Source organism: Myxine glutinosa, chromosome 10, assembly GCF_964187855.1.
Source record: "Myxine glutinosa chromosome 10, kmMyxGlut1.1, whole genome shotgun sequence".
In the NCBI taxonomy this organism is placed as follows: domain Eukaryota; kingdom Metazoa; phylum Chordata; class Myxini; order Myxiniformes; family Myxinidae; genus Myxine; species Myxine glutinosa.
The window spans coordinates 37,092,851-37,117,754 of NC_136270.1; the positions used below are offsets into that span (position 1 = coordinate 37,092,851).

At 45.6% G+C, this 24,904-nt stretch overlaps 1 protein-coding gene across 6 annotated transcripts in view; it reads left to right on the forward strand.

The window, feature by feature from the left end:
• The window catches only part of LOC137434461 (zinc finger protein Helios-like), a 72,048-nt gene that overhangs the window by 5,350 nt on the left and 41,794 nt on the right, over window positions 1-24,904 (forward strand). For 2 of the 6 annotated variants that reach the window (XM_078785555.1, XM_078785558.1), the window contains exons 1-2: window positions 1,857-1,977; window positions 2,246-2,608. In XM_078785555.1, the coding sequence (XP_078641681.1) occupies window positions 2,305-2,608 (304 nt within the window). In that variant the 5' untranslated portion in view covers window positions 1,857-1,977; window positions 2,246-2,304. Of the gene's footprint in view, window positions 1-1,856; window positions 1,978-2,245; window positions 2,609-24,904 lie in introns of those variants that run through there. The other 4 variants (XM_078785556.1, XM_078785559.1, XM_078785557.1 and 1 more) reach the window with 2 other exon arrangements.

Sequence of the window (24,904 nt, forward strand, 5' to 3'; positions counted from 1 at the left end):
TTTCGTTTTTTGAGATACAATGATTGTTTTAGAAACACTGAGGTTAAAAATGTGTATACCTTGTTTGGAAGTATCTGTTGCCTGTCAATGGGTTTCATTATATCTCCATTAGGGCTAGGTAGGCTACATTTAGGGGAGTTATCGCAGGCATCCTACAAAAATTAGGGGAGTTATCGCAGGCATCCTGCACAAATTAGGGGAGTTATCGCAGGCATCCTACACAAATTATGGGAGTTATCGCAGGCATCCTACAAAAATTAGGGGAGTTATCGCAGGCATCCTGCACAAATTAGGGGAGTTATCGCAGGCATCCTGCACGAGTTAGGGGAGTTATCGCAGGCATCCTGCACAAATTAGGGGAGTTATCGCAGGCATGCTGCACGAATTAGGGGAGTTATCGCAGGCATCCTGCACGAATTACCAAATTCCAGCCCAAATTAGTACTCCACACGTCAAACGTCAATCCTGACCAACCGGTTCGTGAAAGGCTTGGGCCAACAACGTTCCCTCACAGATACCTCAAAAAGGTGGGCCATTGTCGTAGTCGTAGTCGTCATAGTAATAGTCATAGTCGTAGTGGTAGTTGTAGTCATAGTCGTAGTCATAGTAGTTGTAATAGTAGTTATAGTAGGGTGGTAGTAGTCATAGTAGTTGTGGTAGTCGTAGTATTCGTGGCGGTGATAGTAGTAGTATTAGAGTAGTAGTCATAGTAGTATTAGTAGTTGTAGTAGTATTAGTAATACTAGTAGTAGTAGTAGCGTGGTAGTAGTCATAGTAGTTATTAGTAGTGGTCGTAGTAGTAGTATTAGTACTAGTAGTAATATTAATAGTAGTACTAGTAGGAGTTGTAGTGGTCATCGTATTAGTAGTAGCAGTAGTAGTAATAGTGGCCATAGTAGTAGTAGTAATAGTCGTAGTAGTAGTTGGTGTAGTCATAGTAGTAGTGGTGGTCGTAGTAGTCATCGTAGTCATAGTAGTATTAGTAGTAGCAATAGTAGTGCTAACAGTGGTATTAGTAGTAGTTGTAGTAGTAGTAGTAGTAGTAGTAGTATAGTTGTAGTAGACATAGTATTAGTAGTGCTAGTAGTAGTAGTAGTGGTAGTGGTAGTAATAGTAGTAGTAGTAGTGGTAGTAGTAGTATTAGTATTATTATTATTAGTAGTAGTGGTGGTAGTGGTAGTAGTAGTAGTAGTAGTAGTAGTAGTAGTAGTAGTAGTAGTAGTAGTAGTAAGAGTAGTAGTGGTAGTGGTAGTAGTAGTCATCGTGGTAGTAGTAGTAGTAGTAGTAGTAGTAGTAGTAGTAGTAGATCAGTCTGAATCTAGAGTTCATTTCCATTCTGATATGAAACTGCATGTAAATCTCAGAAACCCGAGGAAGATCCAAATAGCACATTAACCTATGGCGGATAAGCAGGCAACTGGATGATTACCAGTTTACTCGTAATCGGTTGACTTAGTTAATCTTAGAGATAATTATACAGCGAAAAAGATTTCATATTATTGAAACTTATTGTGAGTTATAACTCGAAGCAACTGTTTTCTTCTTCCTTTTTCTTCCTCTTCCACTTCCTCTTCTTCCTCTTCCGATTCTTCTTTTCTTTTCCGCTTCGGCTCCTTCAAAACAACGTTCACGTTTTCATGGTGGAAATAGCTCCTTCATTTATGCCTGGTATGTATCTGCCGGTTTTTCAGGTATATCCAGTTAAAAATATATACGTTTGTTTTTTTTGGTTTTTACATCTCACGCCATGACGATCCCGTCATTGAAAAAAAATGTGACGTCGAAATATTTATCGAATTCACCATAGAATTCCATCCTCGTTGACCCGGCTTTCCGGTTTGATCACATATTGCGCCACTTCAAGGTAGCACGAACCGAGTTGGGATCCGACCGTCGACGACGGAGTTTCAGGACATCTCGATGTTGATGTTATTCCAAATTTCGATTTAAATATTTATTTCCCAAGGATGGAAACAGGTATGGATTTAATTTACTTTCCAGGTATTCGGTTATGAAACTCCGACTTTATGTGGAGCGCAGTTGGCAATATGAACCTGTTGGCATCGTTTCAGAATGTCAAATGATAAAGGTACCAGGAGATTGTAATTTGATCTCGATTATCTCAATTGTTTATTATTTTATGAGTCTTACATTATATATTTAAATTATCGTCGTTATATATTTATTTTTTTACCAAGGTGCTCTCTGTACCAATCTTCACCTTTAACCAAATGTGGTTTCCTAGGGAGATTCGTGTCTTTGGATCCTTGTGTGACTGCTCAGCCAAGGTGATAATACACCGTCATGGCACACATGGTGTGTAAAGACCACTGCGTGTTCACAGAAGTCCCGACTTCCATCAAGGTGGAGCACAGAGAACGCAATGAGGAAGATGGACGAAGCAGCGAGAGCGGTGTTGGTGATTCTCCCGCTGCGGGACGTGGAATGCCATCTCCAGACGCCGAAGGGATCGCTGCGGCTCCCGGCAGCCCCGAGATCGGTGGCAAGGATAGGACCCAGGTGTCTGGCATGCGTCTCACCTGTAACATCTGCGGAATGACCTGCGCCAGTCCCAACGTGCTTCTCGTCCACAAGAGGAGCCACACAGGTACCGTAAGAGGCAAATGTTGGTGGTCACCCTAATATCAGGGAAATAGAAGGAGCAGGGTACCTTAGAGGTATGTGTGCTTATGTTTGTGTTAAACCTTGGTGTTTCGCATGCAGGTAGATGCATCAATGTCGCATATCAGGATGATGTTGCATGGATGTGTTCAGTTACCAGGTTTATTGTAGATCGATCGCCGAGTGGCTTAAGCACTCAAACAAGTACTCCATTGCGAGTTGATAAGGATCACCTGGCTTGGGAAGCGCTAGCAAGCTGCTTGGCAACTGAATACAACCTTGGTTCATAAAAGACATGGGACAAAAATGTTGCCTGGCGGACAAGAACTTGGGATTGATTGAGGCTTTTTAAACGACAAGGATAAGTAAACTAACAGCAGGGAAATGTGAAGACGTGTTATTGGAATTCCGTATAGCATTGAATTTTTTTTTCAACTCCTAGTTAAGCATGGAATTACCTGTGTATGTGGAAGTGTATGTGGAAGGAAACTTAATTGACATGTGTGGGAAATTTACACTCCCAGACCAGGAATCGAACCCAGGTGCTCTGGTGAACCGTACCAGTGCTCTGCCATCTGAGCTATTTGGGCAACCGGTGGTATGTATGTATGTATGTATAGAGACGGCACATGTATATTATATAATAATGTTACGGTTCTCCGCCGCCCTTCTTCCCCTTACCAAAGGGGGGGGGGGGGGTTAATCCCCTTGTTCTTTCTGAGCTTGGCAGAACCGAGACTTGAAACGCCCCTTCCAGGCAAACGCAAAGTAGGGTTTCGGGACCAAGTCTCGCTCGTACCTAAATCCCTGCGCCGCCACGGAAGCGAGGAAGCAAGCCTCGCACGAGCCACGTGTGGTTTGGGTACGCCGAGCGGATTGAGTACCACGTGGTCCGTGCAATCACCGATAATATTGGACCCCGATTAGAGCGGTTCTATTCGTACCACACTTAGCCAATGAGGAAATCAAAGGAACGATCGAATGGAAAAGGAAGAACACAGGTTTAATTATTATTCCCACACGTATGTACAATGATCTGGACGCAGAGACACAGAGCAGCACTTAAACAGTCTTATCTTATCGCCCAGACTCGGGCCCGTCACACTCACACAGGGAATTGCAGATGGGTTGATGTTCCAGCCAGACGCGTCGACGTGGTCGTCCAGGAACGGCCCCGTCCGGCTCTCCACGGTCCCAGCACGTCCTGTGAAGATGGCAGCAGGCGGTGGAAGGAACCTCGTAGCGCGTCTCCCGAACAAAGGCAGCCGATGAGGTATAACGGAAAGTGCGCGTCTCTCAGCGCGGCTGGCGATTACACAGCCGTTTTCACTCGTGCGCGGCTCGGCCTCCAACTCAACCGAGCGTCACTTTACAATAGCGTGTATTCCGGTTCATGCGCGTCTTTCTTCACCCGCATATATCTCAATCATCAGCCAATCCTCCCGTGCGAGTCCTCTTTCATCAGTCCTCTCTCACACGAGTCCTCTTCTCATCAGTGAGTCCTTTCGGGCAGTCCTCCCGCGCTGGTCCTCCTGGGGGCTTTGCGCGATGGGTTATATAGATACGCCCCGAACCTTCTCGAACCCCCTCGAACCTTCCAACCACGCCCTGTGATGCAGTGCTGCCGCCACAATCTCTGAGCCCTGATTGGCGGCTCGTGCTTACCGTCAGCTACTCTGCCGCCCCTCATTCGGCTCTGCCCCGACCCTCCTAGGCCTGCCTCATGTTAATTCGCCCAAAATGAACCAAAGTCAGCGCAAAGGAGCATGAGGCTAGGGAGGCTGGAGAGTCAGTAGAAGTAGGACCTATACTCCTTATTTTACTCAACGCAGAACTAACATAGGAAAAGGACTAAGCTCACAAATACTAAGAAATAACCACACTATCGCGAGGCTACATGTTGCTTGCGTGACTAACTACGAGGGGGAAATTTTAACCTTTATTTTACTGACTATAGAAAACTCAAAACCGCAACAATATATATATATATATATATATATATATATATATATATATATATATATATATATATATATATATATATATAATGTAATATACACACATCAGGCTCTGTGGCATTATGGTTACAGCATGTGTATGTGTGTATGTATATATATATATATATATATATATATATATATAATTTTTTTTTTTTTTTTTTTTTACGGTTCTCCGCCGCCCTTCTTCCCCTTACCGAGGGGGGATTAATCCCCTTGTTCTCTCTGAGCTTGGTGGAACCGAGAGACTTGAAACACCTCTTCTGGGCAAAATGCAAGGTAGGGTTTCGGGACCAAGTCTCGCTCGTACCTAAATCCCTGCGCCGCGACGGAAGTGAGGAAGCAAGCCTCGCATGAGCCACGTGTGATTTGGGTACACCGAGCGTATTGAGTACCACGTGGTCCGTGCAGTCTTAGTCGTGGAACCCGATTAGAGCAGTTCTATTCGTACCACGCTTAGCCAATGAGGAAATCACAGGAACGATCGAATGGAAAAGGAAGAACACAGGTTAAATTATGGTTCCCACACATATGTACAATGATCGGGACGCAGAGACACAGAGCAGCACTTAAACAGTCTTATCTTATAACCCAGACTCGGGCCCATCACACTCACACAGGGAATTGCAGATGGGTTGATGTTCCAGCCAGACGCGTCGACGTGGTCGTCCAGAAACGGCCCCATCCGGCTCTCCACGGTCCCAGCACGTCCCGCCAAGATGGCAACAGGCGGTGGAAGGAACCTCGTAGCGCGTCTCCCGAACAAAGGCAGCAGATGAGGTATAGCGGAAATGCGCGTCTCTCAGCACGGCTGGCGATTACACAGCCGTTATCACTCGCGTGACTTAATGCACTGTACGCGTTCGGCCTCCAGCTCAACCAGGCATCAACTTTATAATAACGCGTATTCCGGTTCATGGACGTCTTTCTTCACCCGCGTATCTCTCAATCATCAACCAATCCTCCCGCACTAGTCCTCCTTCTCTGCTGCGAATCGAGTCCTCCTGCTCTAGACCTCTTAACAGTGAGTCCTCCCACGCTAGTCCTTTGCTCATCAACTCCTGCTCGTCAACGAGTCCTCCCGTGCTAGTCCTCACTGGTCAGTCCTCCTGGGGGCTTTGCGCGACGGGTTATATAGATACGCCCTGAACATTCTTGAACCCTCTCAAACCTTCCAACCACGCCCTGTGACGCAGTGCTGCCGCCACAACCTCTGAGCCCTGATTGGCGGCTCGGGCTTACCGTCAGCTCCTCTGCCGCCCCTCATTCGGCCCCGCCCCTCCTAGGCCTGCCTCGTGTTAATTTGCCCAAAATGAACCAAAGTCAGCGCAATGGGGCATGAGGCTAGGGAGGCTGCATAGTCAGTAGAAGTAGGACCTATTCTCCTTACTCTACTCCACGCAGAACTAACATAGGAAAAGGACTAAGCTCACAAATACAGAGAGATAACTATACTATCGCGAGGCTACATGTTGCTTGTGTGACTAACTGAATGAATGATCGTTTTAAGGCCATTTTCACCGCTAGAGCGGGGGGTTAGCCTTACGGGTTCCATGACAATCATGGTTCCCTGTTTGAGGCAATGTTTTATGGCCGGATTCCCTTCCTGACGCCAACCCTTGGTCGCTTTTATGGCCAGATTCCCTTCCTGACGCCAACCCTTGGTCGCCTCTTACAATGCGCAGGGATACAGTGTACCTATTCTAAATCAGGGTACACACCATGATCATTCATCCCAGCAAGCTGGTACTCAATTTGCCAACCTCGGAAGGGTGACAGGCTGAGTCAACCCCCCTGGCGTTAATTCAGCGATCGATCGGGATTCGAACCCAGGATCCTAGGATCTCAAGCTGGCACCCTAACTGCTAAGCCAACACCAGGCTACTATGAGGAGTAAATTTTAACCTTTATTATACTGACTGTACAAAACTCAAAACCGTAACACTACCCCTCTCCCTCGTCAGACTCGTCCCTGAGTCGAACCTACAAAAATTGGAACGACCGGTTTTGAGTAAGATCGGGGAACTAACTTTTACTGTTACATGTGACAGATGATGTGGTTCCCTCTAACATTTACTCTAACCCGTGTATGCGACTGTTTTAAAACACTAAATATGTCCCACCTACTGTGTTGAGTAGCTACTCTAACAGAATCACGCCCACAGTTAACCGAATCCGGAATTGTTTTCAAACTAAACATAGAGCCGGTGGGCAGCATTTTTATATACAAGCACGAAACCTACTCCTTATTTCCAGTTCTATGACCCAGGACCTGTCCTTTTTGGAAAGAAGATTGGAGGGGAGAGAAAGCACAGCAAAGTACACAAACACACTCATAATCATCACATTTCATTTGCTGCTTGCTTCTTGCATCTTGTATCTTCTGTGTGCGTATATCATACCGGCAAGCCCCCGGACCGGCATACAGGCCATTCCTGCTCTTCGGGGCTAAATAAACTTACAATTCTTCTCGTCCCTAGCACACAATAATAAAAACACACATAAACTGTGTCATTTTATTTTCTGCCAGCAGGGCCAACCCTATGTGGTCCGACTGCGTGACATTTATGCCACTCAAAACAAGTGGTCCGAAGATGCAAGGTGAATTTGCAGCAAAGTGCTACACAGGTGAGATGTAAGGCCACAAAACTTGTGGTCCATAAGTGTAACATGTGCAGCAAAGTGTTTGTGGCAGCAAGGTGCTGCCCAGGTGCAGCAAAGTTATGACAAATGAAAAGGATATGGCAGAAAAGTGCTGCGCAGTTCAGCTGCACAGGTGTAGCAAAGTGCAGCAGGGATGCTGCACAGTTCCACCTCCAAAATGGTCCTGTGGTGGGGGGAGAGACAAAGCACGACCAGAAAAGCGGAAAGGGCACAAAGGTACACAGCAATACAAGGTAATGCAGCATGAGGGGCGCGGAAGAGCGAGCAGAGCAAGCTCGTCCCCAACCGTCCGTACCCCCCAACGTCGGCTTACATTACCCTAGCCCTTCTTGCATTTACAAATTCGTCCCTACGTCTTGTCTCCCATATCCCCCTCTATGCCAAATCCGTCTCCCAATCCCTCCCAGGAAGGAAGGAATGGAACAAGCACAATGTCTCATTACGTCATGATGCGTCTTACACTCAAACAGTTCACTTGGTCTTGGTGCGGACCTTCGTCCTCCTTGGTGAATGGATGTGGATGGCGCGAAGGGGATTTCTCTTCCTAACTACTCTAATGACATTTACTCTTAAACTGCCCGGGATCATACCCTGCCAATCGGCCATCTTTAAACTATGTGGTTCTAAAAACCGAATCCCCATTGACCACTCTGCGGTGCCCCTGAATTTAGGCCTCACTCCCACAAATTTTCACCCTGTGCCATAGCACAATTTCGGGGCTGGGTTGTGTGGCTCCACTAGCAGGTCCAACTACCTGCGCACCTCCGCCAATGAAGTCGCCACCCGAGCTTACCTGCTCCTGCGACTACCTAAACTGGGGAAGGCCCCTCCTGGCACTTTACCCCTCTGATGCCCTCCTTGGCATTGGGCAACCCGGGTCCTTCCCTTGGATCCTCGGGCCCCACTCAACAACTCCCAACTACCCTAACTGGCTCCCAGAGCCTACCTGCGGCCTCACCTGGCCGACAAACTACCAGTGACGGAGTGCCCCAATAACCATACTCACCAATTAAACCACACGTCCAGCCATGTCACTGACTCATGCACCCTCCAAAGCACTACATTGCCACTACCCGCACCACAGGTGTCAATATCCATACTAATTTTGCCTAAGCCCTCTACCTGGGTTTACACTACCCACCCCGGGCATTCGTGAATGGGTTCCAGCTCCCCCCATTCACTCCTTCGCACCATGCATTCCACACCTTTTATTCCACACCTTTTATTCCACACCAAGCATTCCACACCACTTATTCTCACACCCCATTTATTTCGCACACCTTTTCTCTCGCACACCAAATTCGCACACCTTTTGTGCTCACACACCTTTTTCCTCACTCACCTCACCACAATTCCTTTTATCTTGCCCACACAATTCCTCACACACACAGCATCATCTTTCTAGCTGTTTTCCCCTAAAACTCGTGCTTCCCCGTCATCCCATTAAACTATGCACTCCCTCGTCATTATCATCCATCTAAACTACCTACGTCCCCACTATAGTTCAGATGTCCCTACTTAATTTTCATGTCCTCTACCGTCATCTAATTTCCCTATCAATTATCTTAGCCCTCCCTCGGCTAGCTTCGGTGCCCCATGGAGGTAACCATCGCTGGCCCTCCATGTGCCTGTCACTGCCATCCCCCTAATCTAATGCTCATGGGCCCGGTCTCGTGTGAGGAATGGCAAAACTTCCATTCCTCCATGTAGGGTACACTATTTCCATCAGTCTGCTATACTTGAGCCTCATCGTGCGGAAATACATTGTCACAGCTCGGCTTCGAAAAGCCGAGCGATCCATTCGGGTGGTTTGTCTACTGTAGGCTGGGTCCGTCCGGCATTTTCGATCCAGGGGAGGAGGCATGGATGGGCCAAGGTTCAGGGCCCCATCCCTGCGCAGGGCCTCGCGGTCCCACGCACGATGGCCCAACCGCCCACGGTCAGAGCACCACACCCGCCAGCGGGCGCGGCTCTGAACTCTCCTTGAACCTTGCCGATCGCCTATGCCGCCACGGCATGGCACCAACCATACAGGGCGGGGGCCGGCAGGAATCGTGCACGTCGGTCCTTGTGAGACCGCCGCAGCATCGATCCCCGCCGGTCCCTGCCGCACACAACTCACCGAGGGCTCACGTCGGCTATCCATCGCGCTAAACGCTACCCCGGTCTGTGTCGAAGCTTGAGCCACGTTCTCACCACACCTCGCGACCCACTCCGCACTCGCACACCGAGGCGCCCCCATACACTCCATGCATTCTGTTACAGCACACTCTCTTTCCACATCCTCTGGTGTGCATTCTCCGTCACACACCGTACTCGCACCTGCACACCCAGGCACACTCATACCTTCCACACACTCCGTTACACACTCTCTCGTTACGTACTCCGTAACACCCACGGGTCTGCACTCTCCTGGTACACACCCAATCCTCATACACTTTTCCTCCACGCACTCTCCTCATGCACACTCTCTAACACACTCTTCTCCGACACACTCTTCCCGCACACATTCCGGTGTGCATTCTCCCTCACACTCTGTAACACACTTTTCTCGCACACACTCGCGCTCCGGTGCACACTCTTCTTTCACACGTGCGCCATTCGCCCTCGTACACCGCACAATGGACCTTCCACGACCGCCCGGGTTTTGTCCATGTCCCAAGCGCACCAAAAACCTTTTCGCGCCAAACACACTCGCGCCATTATATCTCACCTTGGGGACCTTCTTTCCCGCCAGCAGCACCTGCAAACTTTTCATTTTGTTAGGAAGCACGACATCACGATGTAAATGCAAACTTTGTTCAGGCTCCATTTCTTTCTCCCGCGATTAATTTTCTATCTATGCCGTCTCTTCGGCCCCAATCGTTTCTTTAATTTGGATTATTTCTTCGACGACTGCCGGCGCGCATGAAATTTCCTCGTCCAATTCGGTGGCCGTCCGCTTTTCTACACCCCATGTCACGATCTCTATATTCCCGGTCAACTTAGCTGCGCTCTGCCCAAGCCCGCTCCCCACGCGTTCCTCACATTACGTCACCTCGTCGCGTACCAATGCGACCTCCTCGCTCAACCTGCGCCTTATGTCCTTCCCCGCTTTTTTGTGTCCTTCTTCGACGCTGCCATAAATTTTTCCAATTCCCAGGTGGATTTGTCTCCCATTTCTTTCATTTGGTTCTTTTGGATGTCCATTTTCCCATTCATTTTATTCATGTTATCATTTAGTCCCCGAATTTCGTCCTTCTTGTTTTGTTTTGTCCCCTTCCTTTTTTATTGATGCCATGAATTGAGTTAGGAGTAAGTGCAGGTCCGAACCCCCTGGCGCCGCGGGCTCGGCTCTCGCCGCCACGTGCGAAGCGCCGCCATTTTCTTCGCCAGCTACCGCCCCCTCATCAGTTTCCTCCTCTTCGACCAATTCTTCCTGTGGGTCCTGGGTCGTTAATTCCTCTGCATCAACTACCCCCACCGGCATTCGACCGTCTTGACTAGCCATGGTACGAATTTAAAAATTTGAATTTTAAAATCTAAATTTTGGTCACTCGTAATTTTGGGGCTAATTCGTCCAAAAAAAATTAGTTAGGGTTCCAAATCCCACTCCCGGACACTAAATGTTACGGCCAATATGTAAATTTGGTGTCAAAAATTTGGTGTACAAAAGTTTTGTCCAAGGTTCCAAATCCCCACTCCTGACTACCAAATGTTACGGTTCTCCGCCGCCCTTCTTCCCCTTACCAAGGGGGGATTAATCCCCTTGTTCTTTCTGAGCGTGGCGGAACCGAGAGACTTGAAACACCTCTTCCAGGTAAGACACAAGGTAGGGTTTCGGGACCAAGTCTCGCTCGTACCTAAATCCCTGCGCCGCCACGGAAGCGAGGAAGCAAGCCTCGCACGAGCCACGTGTGAATTGGGTACACCGAGCGGATGGAGTACCACGTAGTCCATGCAGTCTTAGTAGTGGAACCCGATTCAAGCGGTTCTATTCGTACCACGCTTAGCCAATGAGGAAATCACAGGAACGATCGAATGGAAAAGGAAGAACACAGGTTTAATTATGATTCCCACACGTATGTACAATGATCGGGACGCAGAGACACAGAGCAGCACTTAAACAGTCTTATCTTATAACCCAGACTCGGGCCCATCACACTCACACAGGGAATTGCAGATGGGTTGATGTTCCAGCCAGAAGCGTCGACGTGGTCGTCCAGAAACGGCCCCGTCCGGCTCTCCACGGTCCCAGCACGTCCCGCGAAGATGGCAGGAGGCGGTGGAAGGAACCTCGTAGCGCGTCTCCCGAACAAAGGCAGCCGATGAGGTAGAGCGGAAATGCACGTCTCTCAGCGTGGCTGGCAATTACACAGCCGTTATCACTTGGGTGACTTAATGCACTGTACGCAGCTCGGCCTCCAGCTCAACCGGGCGTCACTTTATAATAGCGCGTATTCCGGTTCATGCGCGTCTTTCTTCACCCACGTATCTCTCAATCATCAGCCAATCCTCCCGCGCTAGTCCTCTTATCAGTGAGTCCTCCCACGCTAGTCTTTTGCTCATCAACTCCTGCTCGTCAACCAGTCCTCCCGCGCTAGTCCTCACTGGTCAGTCCTCCTGGGGGCTTTGCGCGACGGGTTATATAGATACGCCCCAAACCTTCTTGAACCCTCTCGAACCTTCCAACCATGCCCTGTAATGCAGTGCTGCCGCCACAACCTCTGAGACCTGATTGGCGGCTCGTGCTTACCGTCAGCTCCTCTGCCGCCCCTCATTCGGCCCCGCCCCTACCCTCCGAGGCCTGCCTCGTGTTAATTCGCCCAAAATGAACCAAAGTCAGCGCAAAGGGGCATGAGGCTAGGGAGGCTGGATAGTCAGTAGAAGTAGGACCTATTCTCCTTACTCTACTCAACGCAGAACTAACATAGGAAAAGGACTATGCTCACAAATACTAAGACATAACTATGCTATCGCGAGGCTACATGTTGCTTGTGTGACTAACTATGAGGGGGAAATTTTGACCTTTATTATACGGTCTGTACAAAACTCAAAACCGCAACAATATTGTTACGGTTTTGCGAAGCCCGTTCCCTTACCAAGGGGAGATTAATCCCCTTGTTCTCCTTGGGTCTTCGAACCGCGAGACTGAGTCGCCACTTCCGGGCAGACGTGGAAAAGGGTTTCGGGGCAATTTTCGCACGTACCTAAGTACCCACGCCACCGCGGAAGCGGGGATCAAGTCTCGCACGAACCATGCATAATTGAGTACACCCGAGCGGATGGCGTACCACGTGGTCCGTACTGTTACCTTGTTATTGGAACCCGATCAGAGCGATCTAATTCGTACCATGCTAAGTCAATGATGGAGAGACAAAAGTGGTCGAATCAAAGGAATAACAGATGTAATTATTATTTACACAATGTACAATGGTAGAAGAAGAAGAAGAGACACAGGGCAGTCTTAAGCAGTCTTAACTTATTTCGCCCAGACAATGGGCCCACTTACACACACAGGGAGCTGAAAGAAGAATGTTCATGTGCCAAACGCGCCGGCTTTGCTCCTCCAGGAACAGCTCACCCGCGTGGCCCTCTGGCGGTCACTGCACGTATCCCGGCGAAGACAGGCAGGCAGGCGGTAAGATCCTCATGGCGCGTATGTCCGCAAAAGCAGGCAGGTGGGAAAATACGCGCGTCTGTGGCCCGGCACGGCTGTCTTTCACAGCGCAATTAATACAACTGAGCGCTTTCACTCTCGTAACTGACACAGCGCAACTCGTCTGCACTCCTCGGGGATATGACTCCAGCTCAACTGAGAACTCAACTGAGGCGGGGATCTGCCTCCAGCTCAACTCACATCTGAGCGCTCCGAACTCATAACTCATTTGGCTTGCCCTGCGCGCATCTCATAACTTAGCGCTCCGAACCGACTCTCATAACTGAGGTGGGGGCTCTGGGCACAGGGTTATATTGTCCCGCCCTGGCCCACATCGAATATTCCAAACCCCGCCTTTTGCCGCAGTGGTAAGTCACTCTCCTTGAGCCCTGATTGGCGGCTCGTGCTTACCGGTCACTCCCACTCCTCCTGCCCCACCTTCCTTCGGCCTTGATCGACTTGTTCAGGCTGGCCTCGTGGTATTTTGCGCCAAAACCCAAAGCATCGAGGCATCATAAGCATCGTAAAGGACCTAACTCTCATTGTCCTACTCAATGCAAAACTAAACACAGGAAAGGTCTACGCTTACATTTACTACGAAATAACTGAGCTTAAACGAGGCTACGTGTTGTAGTGTAACGAAACTATGAGGGGAAATTAACCTTTATTGTAAAAACACAAAACTGCAACAATATATATATATATATATATATATATATATATATATATATATATATATATATATATGACTCCATGGTAAGATCTCCAACCTTTAATTGAACAAACAATGACTCAACGTTTCGATTAACAACATGTGAAGCCACACGCCTCCGTTAATCTTCCTCAAGAGTGATAAAATCATCTCAACATCCTCTTATATGCAAAGTGGGCGGGGTATATGCAAAGTGGGGTGGGCAAAGCTGGACAGCCAATGAAACCGTATCACACCGCTCTCGTGAACGGAGACGTTATTGACCAAATTCAAAAATCAACCGCAAATTAACGGCTTAAAATAATCCTGTAAGCAATGCTGGATTATAACTCAAGTGTTTAGAAACACTATCACTACTTTTTAAACACTTGAGTTATAATCCAGCATTGCTTACAGGATTATTTTAAGCCGTTAATATGCGGTTGATTTTTTAATTTGGTCAATAACGTCTCCGTTCACGAGAGCGGTGTGATACTGTTTCATTGGCTGTCCAGCTTTGCCCACCCCACTTTGCATATACCCCGCCCACTTTGGATATAAGGGGATGTTGAGATGATTTTATCACTCTTGAGGAAGATTAACGGAGGCGTGTGGCTTCACATGTTGTTAATCGAAACGTTGAGTCATTGTTTGTTCAATTAAAGGTTGGAGATCTTACCATGGAGTCATTTGGATTTACTCCCAAACGCAAATCTTTGCTTATATATATATATATATATATATATATATATATATATATATATATATATATATATATATATATATATATATATATATATATATATATATATATATATACAGTCACGTGAAAAAGTAAGTACACCCCATGTAAAGTTTTGACTTTTTCAACATATTTCAACATACAGCTATTTGATCTTCATTTCAACAATATTTTGAAAGATAAAGGTGATATAATAAAACAAATATCATGAAACATTTACATTTTGTAGTCCATTGTATAATTTAAATAGTCATAAATGCAAATTTCACATGTGGAAAAAGTAAGTACACCCCTACATTTATCACTACTTCAAATACCTAAAATTAGAATCAGGTGCACCAGCTGAGGTGCAAATGATTAGAACATTGTTGGAGAGGATCTTGGAGGAATCTGTCTTATTTAAACCTCAGACATTTAGTTTGGTTTGCTATTTGTTGTTGAAGTGTACAGTGTCCAGCATGCCTCGATCAAAATAGCTCTCTGAGGCCTTCAGAAAGAAGGTTATAGATGCCAATGAGTCTGGGAAGGGATTTAAAAAGATCTCCAAACAATTTGAAATCAATCATTCGACTGTCCGGAAGATCATCTACAAGTGGAGAAGATTCCAAACAACTGCCAACTTGTTCAGGCCAGGCCGCCCCAGCAAGTTCAGCCCGAGAGCAGACCGCAAGATGCTGAAAGAAGTCTCGAAGAACCCCAGAATGTTATCACGGGACCTACAGGTAGCTCTTGCCACTGTTGATGTCAAAGTGCACGAGACTACCATTAGAAAGAGTCTGCACAAATTTGATCTACATGGGAGGGGTGCCAGGAGGAAACCTTTGCTGTCCAGAAAGAACATCCGGGCAAGACTGAAGTTTGCCAATGAACACCTCGGCAAAGACCAGCACTTCTGGAACAATGTGCTATGGACAGATGAGTCAAAGGTAGAGCGATTTTGGCCACAGTACCAGAAGACATGTTTGGCGAAAACCAAAGACAGCATTTGACCACAAGAACCTGATACCAACTGTAAAGCATGGTGGTGGAAATATTATGGTTTGGGGCAGCTTTGCTGCATCAGGGCCTGGGCACCTCACCATCATAGAATCCACTATGAATTCTTCATTGTACCAGAGGGTGCTTGACAACAATGTGAGGCCATCTGTCGGAAAGTTGAAGCTCAACCGAAGGTGGACCTTGTAACATGACAATGAACCTAAACATACCAGTAAATCCAACAAGGAAAGGCTGAAAAGAATGAAATGGAGGGTTCTGGAATGGCCAAGTCAAAACCCGGATCTAAATCCCATCGAGATGTTGTGGGGGGATTTGAAACGAGCTGTGCATGCAAGAAACCCCTCAAACATCACACAGCTGAAAGAATTATGCATGGAAGAGGGGGCAAAAATTTCTCCCAGTCGATGTCAGAGACTCGTAGACAGTTATAAGAAACACCTACTTGAGGTTGTTTCGACCAAAGGGGGCAATACCACCTATTCGGGCCAAGGGTGTACATACTTTTTCCACATGCGAAATTTGCATTTATGTTTATTTAAATTATACAATGGACTACAAAATGTAAATGTTTCATGATATTTGTTATATTATATCACCTTTATCTATCAATATTGTTGAAATGAAGATCAAATAGATGTATGTTGAACTATGTAGAAAAAGTCAAAACTTTACATGGGGTGTACTCACTTTTTCACATGACTGTACATAACTATATGTATATACTAGCTTGGCTCGGCTCGCGCACGTTACTGAGGAACGGGCTTATTTTAGCTGTGGATAATGATTGTACCTGAGTTGCTGTGTTGTCATGATTTTCACCAATCATAATACAAACAATTACGTTGCACAAATGTATTTGTTGTGTTTGTGATATTACATTTTTATAGGCAATTTAGGTTGAAGATTTAGGTTGAATGTTTTTTTTTTCAAGAAAGAACCCCTCAGCACACACATAGGGGAGGGGTAGGTGCAGACTGGAAGTTTGGGACGATTACACCTCACCACCACGTAATTCAAAACACCTCACCACCAAGTAATTCAAAACACCTCACCACCAAGTAATTTAAAACACCTCACAGCCATAAAACACGTAATAAAAACACCTCACAGCCATAAAACACGTAATAAAAACACCTCACAACCACGAAATTAAAAACACCTCACAGCCATAAAACACGTAATAAAAACACCTCACAGCCATAAAACACGTAATAAAAACACCTCACAGCCATAAAACACGTAATAAAAACACCTCACCACCACGAAATTAAAAACACCTCACAGCCATAAAACACATAATAAAAACACCTCACAGCCATAAAACACGTAATAAAAACACCTCACAGCCATAAAACACGTAATAAAAACACCTCACAGCCATAAAACACGTAATAAAAACACCTCACAGCCATAAAACACGTAATAAAAACACCTCACAGCCATAAAACACGTAATAAAAACACCTCACAGCCATAAAACACGTGATAAAAACAACTCACAGCCATAAAACACGTAATAAAAACACCTCACCACCACGAAATTAAAAACACCTCACAGCCATAAAACACATAATAAAAACACCTCACAGCCATAAAACACGTAATAAAAACACCTCACAGCCATAAAACACGTAATAAAAACACCTCACCACCACGAAATTAAAAACACCTCACAGCCATAAAACACATAATAAAAACACCTCACAGCCATAAAACACGTAATAAAAACACCTCACAGCCATAAAACACGTAATAAAAACACCTCACCACCACGAAATTAAAAACACCTCACAGCCATAAAACACATAATAAAAACACCTCACAGCCATAAAACACGTAATAAAAACACCTCACAGCCATAAAACACGTAATAAAAACACCTCACCACCACGAAATTAAAAACACCTCACAGCCATAAAACACATAATAAAAACACCTCACAGCCATAAAACACGTAATAAAAACACCGCACAGCCATAAAACACGTAATAAAAACACCTCACAGCCATAAAACACGTAATAAAAACACCTCACCACCACGAAATTAAAAACACCTCACAGCCATAAAACACATAATAAAAACACCTCACAGCCATAAAACACGTAATAAAAACACCTCACAGCCATAAAACACCTAATAAAAACACCTCACAGCCATAAAAGACGTAATAAAAACACCTCACAGCCATAAAACACGTAATAAAAACACCTCACAGCCATAAAACACGTAATAAAAACACCTCACAGCCATAAAACACGTAATAAAAACACCTCACCACCACGAAATTAAAAACACCTCACAGCCATAAAACACGAAATTAAAAACACCTCACAGCCATAAAACACGTAATAAAAACACCTCAAAGCCATAAAACACGTAATAAAAACACCTCACCACCACGAAATTAAAAACACCTCACAGCCATAAAACACATAATAAAAACACCTCACAGCCATAAAACACGTAATAAAAAAACACCTCACAGCCATAAAACACGTAATAAAAAAACACCTCACAGCCATAAAACACGTAATAAAAACAACTCACCACCACAAAATTGAAAACACCTCAGCCATAAAACACGTAAACAAGCGTTACGCCTTGGTCCCCCGTCGGTGAAGTGATGCGAGTTGACAAAGTGGAGGACGCAAGGTGGCCATCTTGGATTTTGACGTGGCGACCCAATTTTCAATAGCGTTCTTCCTTATGCGTAGATACATCCACACACCAGATTAGAAGTTGGTACTTCGCTTATTTTTCAAGATATTTCGTTCACAATGTTCAGACATATATATGGTGGCGGCCATCTTGGATTTTGACGTGGCAACCCAATTTTCAATAGCCTTCTTCCTTGTGCCTAGATACAGCCACACACCAAATTAGAAGTTGGTACTTCACATATTTTTCAAGATATTCATCTCACAAGGTTCAGACATACATGGCGGCGGTCATCTTGGATTTTGACGTGGCAACCCAATTTTCAATAGTGTTCTTCCTTGTGCCGAGATACACCCACACACCAGATTAGAAGTTGGTACTTCGCTTATTTTTCAAGATATTCAGCTCACAAGGTTCAGACATACATGGTATCAGACATACATGGCGGCGGCCATCTTGGATTTTGACGTGGGTTGCACCCACACACCAAATTCGAATGCGGTCCTTCGCTTACACATGCACGCACGCCCGCACGCACGCACACACGCACGCACACACGCACGCACAGACGGACGGACGGACGGACACACGGACGGACGGACGGAGGGGAAAACCATAGTCCCCCTTTCGCTCCGCGGTGCGACGGGGGACAAAAAAACACCTCACAGCCACGAAATTAAAAACACCTCACCACCAAGTAATTCAAAACACCCCACCACCATGTAATTCAAAACACCTCACCACCACGTAATTATAAATACCTCACCACCACGTAAATAAAAACACCTCACCACCATGTGATTTAAAAACACCTCACCACCATGTGATTTAAAAACACCTCACCACCATGTGATTTAAAAACACCTCACCATCACATCATTTAAAAACACCTCACCACCACATAATTCAAAATACCTCACCACCACGTGATTCAAAACCACCACACCGTTATTAAAAACACTTCACAACCACGGAAACAAAAGTTTGAGGGAGTCGTTAAGTGACAACACAGACACTGCCCAGATGTGTAGATACATAGATAAATGACTGTACCCGAGTTGCCGTTTTGCCATGGTTTAAACCAATCATAATTCAAAAAATTATTTTGCACAAATGTATTTGTAATATACGTGATATCACATTTTATAAACAAATGAAGTTGAAAAAAAAAAATTCCTAAAAAAATTCCCCCAAATAAAAAAATAATAATTGGAAAGTTTCTCCAAAACAATACCCTTAGGACATACCGACGGGAGAGATATGTGCATACCAGAAGTTTGGTACGATTTCACAAGAGTTTGAGAAAGTAGTTCAGTGATAAGACAACACAACACAAGACAACACAACACAACACAGGACAGGACAGACGCTGCACAGATGTTTTTGTTTTTTTTGTTTTTTTTTGTATACTGAATCGAGGCTCGTAAAGAGCTAACATTTATCTCACAAACAAATCAACCAAACAAACAAAACATATAAAAAGAGGGAGCGGAAGACAAGATGGGGAGAGATGGGGAGGCACACAAACACAACATCCGAGAGCAGGGAGATGTGTGGAAGGGAGAGGGCCCGGGGGGAGGAGGCGTGGGAAGGGGGGGGGGGGGAGGGAGAAGTACAAAACACAAGAACACCAAGGACTTCCAGGACAGAAGTTGGTATTTCAAAAAAGTGGATTTGGGGTGAAATTAGCGGGGGTAGAAAAGATCAAGGTTTTGGATGGGGGAAGATAAGAGATGGTGGTGAACAGCTGTTTTAAAGACCTGGAGGGTGGAGTGGGATTGAAGAGAGTGAGGGAGTTTGTTCCAGAGGCGGGAGAAAAGAGGCATGAAGGAGTGAAGGTGAGCAGAGAGTCTTGATTTTGGCGGTTTAACCATAAGAGTGTTGCAGGCAGATCTTGTGCGACCTGCAGGAATATTTGCGGGACAGTGCCCAGAGAGAGCTGGGGGGGCAAGGCCAGAGAGGAGTCGGTAGAAGACGGAAAGACCACCAACCTGCCTGCGGTGAGTGAGTGAGAGGCCCTTGGAGTTAGCTTCATCGTGGGAGATTCCAATGATTTTGAATGCTTTGGTTTCAACAGCGTGAAGACGAGCTAGGTGCGAGGCAGGAGCACCAGCCTAGAGGGGAGAGCAGTATTCCATTGAGCTGCGGATGAAAGCCTTGTACGTGGTGAGGACCTCAAGTGTGCCAAGGAAGGACTTCACACGACGGAGGATGCCCAGTCGGCGACTGGCTTTGGAGGCCAGATTTGAAATGTGGTTTTCCCAGGAAAGATCATGGCAGATAGTGAGACCCAAAAGCTTGAGTGACAGAACTTCTTGGAGAGGATTATTCAGAAAGTGGATGGGAGGGTTGTCCAGTCGGTCCTTTCGGAGAGACATCGTAAGAGTGTGAGATTTGTCAGGATTGAAAGACATGTTCCACTTGTTTGCCCAGTCTGTGATTTTGTCCAGGTCTGCAGTGAGTGAGGAGGCTGCAGACTGCCGATCTGAGGGATGAAGAATGGAGCGACAGAGAGTAGAGTCATCAGCAAAGAGATAGAGAGGATTTTCAAGAGAGTCAGAGAGATCATTGATGAAGACCAGAAAAAGCACAAGGCCCAGAACACTGCCTTGGGGAACTCCAGCCTGAACAGGAAGAGGAGATGAGAGAAACCCATTCAGGGCCACACGTTGACTACGACTAGAGAGGAAGTCCGCCAGCCATGCGTGGAGATTTCCATTGATACCAAAAGAGGAGAGTTTGGTGAGCAGAGCGGGGTGCCAGACCGTATCGAAGGCACGTGATATGTCAAGGGAGACTGCTCTAATTTCCTGTTTGGCATTGAGGACCTCCATCCATAGTTGAGAAAGCAGAAGCAGCATGTCCAGAGTAGAGTGTCCAGGTCTGAAACCAAATTGATGATCAGAGATCAAGCCATTGGAGAAGAGGAAAGATTTCATATCTGAAGCAATGATGGATTCCATGACTTTGCTGATAATTGGGAGAAGGCTGATTGGTCTGTAGTTGCTGGGATCTGTTTTTGCACCTTTTTTGTGCAAAGCGGTGATGTTGGCAGATTTCCAAGCAGATGGAAGATGACCTTGAGCAAAAGAGAGGGAGAAGAGAACAGAGAGAGGGAGTGAAAGAGCGGAAGAACAGGATTTTAGGACCCGTGGGCTGATGCCGTCATGTCCAGTTGCAGAATCAGAGTCGAGGGTTGACAGAAACCTTTCCACCTTGTCAGGAGGAAAGGACACAGAGTCCAGGAGCAACTGGGTACGACTGGGTACGGTGGGTACAGAGAGGGATGGGTTTTGGACACAAGATTTAGAGGCAAAGACAGAGTTGAGGCATTCAGCTTTTTCACATGCGGAGTCAGCCGTGTGGCCATTTTAGGTGAGGGAGGGGATGGAGGGGGAACAAACACCAGAAACAGATTTGACCAGATGCCACCAGGATTTGGAAGAGGGAGACAGATAAGAGAGTTCGGTCCTGAGAACGGAGAGATATTGTTTCCTGGCTCTCCTGAGGGTGGACACACACTTGTTTCGGGCTTTGTGAAAGGAAATGAGATTTCCTTCCGTTGGATTTGCTTTCCAGGAGACGAAAGCAAGTTGTTTCTGGGCAATAGCCTCACCACAAGATTCCGTGTACCAAGGACGGGAGGAAGGGTACGACAACTGAAGACGAGATGGGATAAATCTGTGCATGAGAGAGAGCAATTTACTTTGGAAGAATTCCCAGGATGAGTTGATGTCAGATGCAGTAGAGATTGGAGACCAGTCCAGATGATTGATGGCTGCTTGAAGACCGTGCCAGTTGGCCTGAGTGAAATGCCAGACTCGTCGACGCAAGACTTGGCATTTGGCATATATACAGACTTGGCATTTAATATGGAATATTTTTTTTGTGGGGGTGAACTTACTTTTCAAGATGACTTAGAACCAAAAGGTCATTGGAATTATGTTGAAATTATTCTAGATTTTGTTAATGTGACCTTTAAAAGAAACAAAAACCACATTTGACATTTCGAAGCAAATAGATTGATCCTTGAAAGTGATGTAAACTGATATCGAACTCAATTCACGGACAGTACTGTGTTAAACTTCTGTACGTTTTCCAGAAGTACCTCTTTATTTTGCACATTAGCCAAAAAAAATTCAACAAAAACAAAAGCTAAATTATGACTGGGATTACGGACAGTAAAATTACATTTCAGTACTTCGTGTAACCCCCACGAGCATTCAGGAGAGCACGTACATGTCGAGGCATGCTGTTCACGAGATTTGCCAAGGTTTGGACAGGAATCGCTTGCCATGCAGTGACAATAGCCTGCTGCAATTCACGCACAGAGGTAGGCTGCTGGTCCAAGTTGTCGATTTGCCGCGTTAATTCTGCCCACAAGTTCTCTTTCGGATTCATATCCAGGGACATGGCAGGCCACTCCATATGCTCTACACCACGGTCAGCAAGAAAGTGTTGGATCATGCGAGCACGCTGAGGCCATGCATTGTCATCTTGGAAGACAAAGTTTCCCCGAAAGGCTGCACGAGCAAATGGAAGCAATGTTTCTTCCAGAATGACCCTGTACTTGAACTGGTTCAGGTTTCCATTCAGAACAACCAGGTCAGTTTTGCCCCCTGCATGAAAAGCAGCCCAAACGGTCACCCCACCACCTCCAGCTTGGACTCTTGGCACTATACAATCTTCGTTGTGGGCTTCATGCACTTGTCTGCGCAATCGGACGCGGCCATCTTGACGATAGACCAGAAATCTAGACTCGTCACTGAAGGTCACGTGATTCCAGTGTCCTGGCTGCCATTGACGGTGCTCTCTGGCCCACTGCAATCGGCGCTGCCTGTGTTGTCTGGTCAGGCATGGTTTTCTCAGGGGACGCCTGGCACGATAGCCTGCTTGAACCAGTCGTTGGTTGACTAGCCTTCTGGATACAGGCACATTTGTCAGTTGCTGCCACTCAGCCCTAAGCCGATTAGCTGGCTTGGTATGGCCATTGCAGACTAACCGGTGCAGCTGGCGATCATCTCTCCTTGTGGTTCTGCGTGGACGTCCTGGCCTCGGTATTGGAGTAGGGACACCCCTCTGTGCATTTCGTTTCAGGATCTTTGACACCTGACCTTGAGTGATGCCATACTGCCGAGCAACAGCACGCTGTTTCATGCCAGAATTTCGTAAAGCCACCACTCCATGACAAAGAGCATTGTCAAGTTGACGGACCATCTCCAGAGGAAGCGGCAATAACTTTTGTAGACGTGCAGCAGTTGTTTTCCACTAATACAGAACGCAACAACCCTTATATACCGGATTGTGAAGCCAATCGTCAAATGTACCTGTCCTTACATTTTGTCACACCACCTGTGATATAATCCTGTTATTGACTTCTTGCTGCGAAAGACAATCAGTGACATGGTTCTTTCAACAAAGACATCACCGAAGGGTAAAAGAAACTCACCAGATTGATATACTGAGTTCAGAAAGCAAACCAAAGTCAAGAAAAAAAATATATTCCATTTTAAATGCCAAGTCTGTATATTTCGATATATATCTATATATATATATATATATCTGTGCAGTGTCTGTCCTGTGTTGTCACTGAACTACTTTCTCAGACTTTTGTGAAATCGTACCAAACTTCTGGTATGCACATATCTCTCCTGTCGGTATGTCCTAAGGGTATTATTTTTGAAAAAATTTTCCATTTATGTATTTATTTATTTTTGGGAATTTTTTGGGGAAATGTTTTTTTTTTCAACTTCAATTGTTTATAAAATGTGATATCACGTATATTACAAATACATTTGTGCAAAATAATTGTTTGAATTATGATTGGTTTAAACCATGACAAAACGGCAACTCGGGTACAGTCATTTACCTATATACCTACACTTCTGGGCAGTGTCTGTGTTGTCACTTAATGACTCCCTCAAACTTTTGTTTCCGTGGTTGTGAAGTGTTTTTAATAACGTTGTGGTGGTTTTGAATCACATGGTGGTGAGGTGTTTTTAAATCACATGGTGGTGAGGTGTTTTGAATTACGTGGTGGTGAGGTGTTTTTAAATGACATGGTGGTGAGGTGTTTTTAAATCACATGGTGGTGAGGTGTTTTGAATTACTTGGTGGTGAGGTGTTTTTAAATGACGTGGTGGTGAGGTGTTTTGAATTACTTGGTGGTGAGGTGTTTTGAATTACTTGGTGGTGAGGTGTTTTTAAATGACGTGGTGGTGAGGTGTTTTTAATTTCGTGGCTGTGAGGTATTTTTTTTAACGTGTTTTATGGCTGTGAGGTGTTTTTAATTTCGTGATGGTGAGCTGTTTTTATTTCGTGTTTTATGGCTGTGAGGTGTTTTTAATTTTGTGGTGGTGAGGTATTTTTATTACGTGTTTTATGGCTGTGAGGTGTTTTTATTACGTGTTTTATGGCTGTGAGGTGTTTTTAATTTCGTTGTGGTGAGGTATTTTATATTACCTGTTTTATGGCTGTGATGTGTTTTTATTACGTGTTTGATGGCTGTGAGGTGTTTTTAATTTCGTGGTGGTGAGGTGTTTTTAATTTTGTGGTGGTGAGGTGTTTTATCATGTGTTTTATGGCTGTGAGGTGTTTTGAATTACTTGGTGGTGAGGTGTTTTGAATTCCGTGGTGGTGAGGTGCAATTGTCCCAAACTTCCAATCTGCACCTACCCCTCCCCTATGTGTGTGCTGAGGGGTTCTTTCTTGGAAAAAAAAAAACATTCAACCTGAATCTTCAACCTAAATTGCCTATAAAAATGTAATATCACAAACACAACAAATACATTTGTGCAAAATAATTGTTTGTATTTTGATTGGTGTAAATCATGACAACACAGCAACTCAGGTATAGTCATTAGCCTCAGCTAAAATAAGCCGGTCCTCAGTGA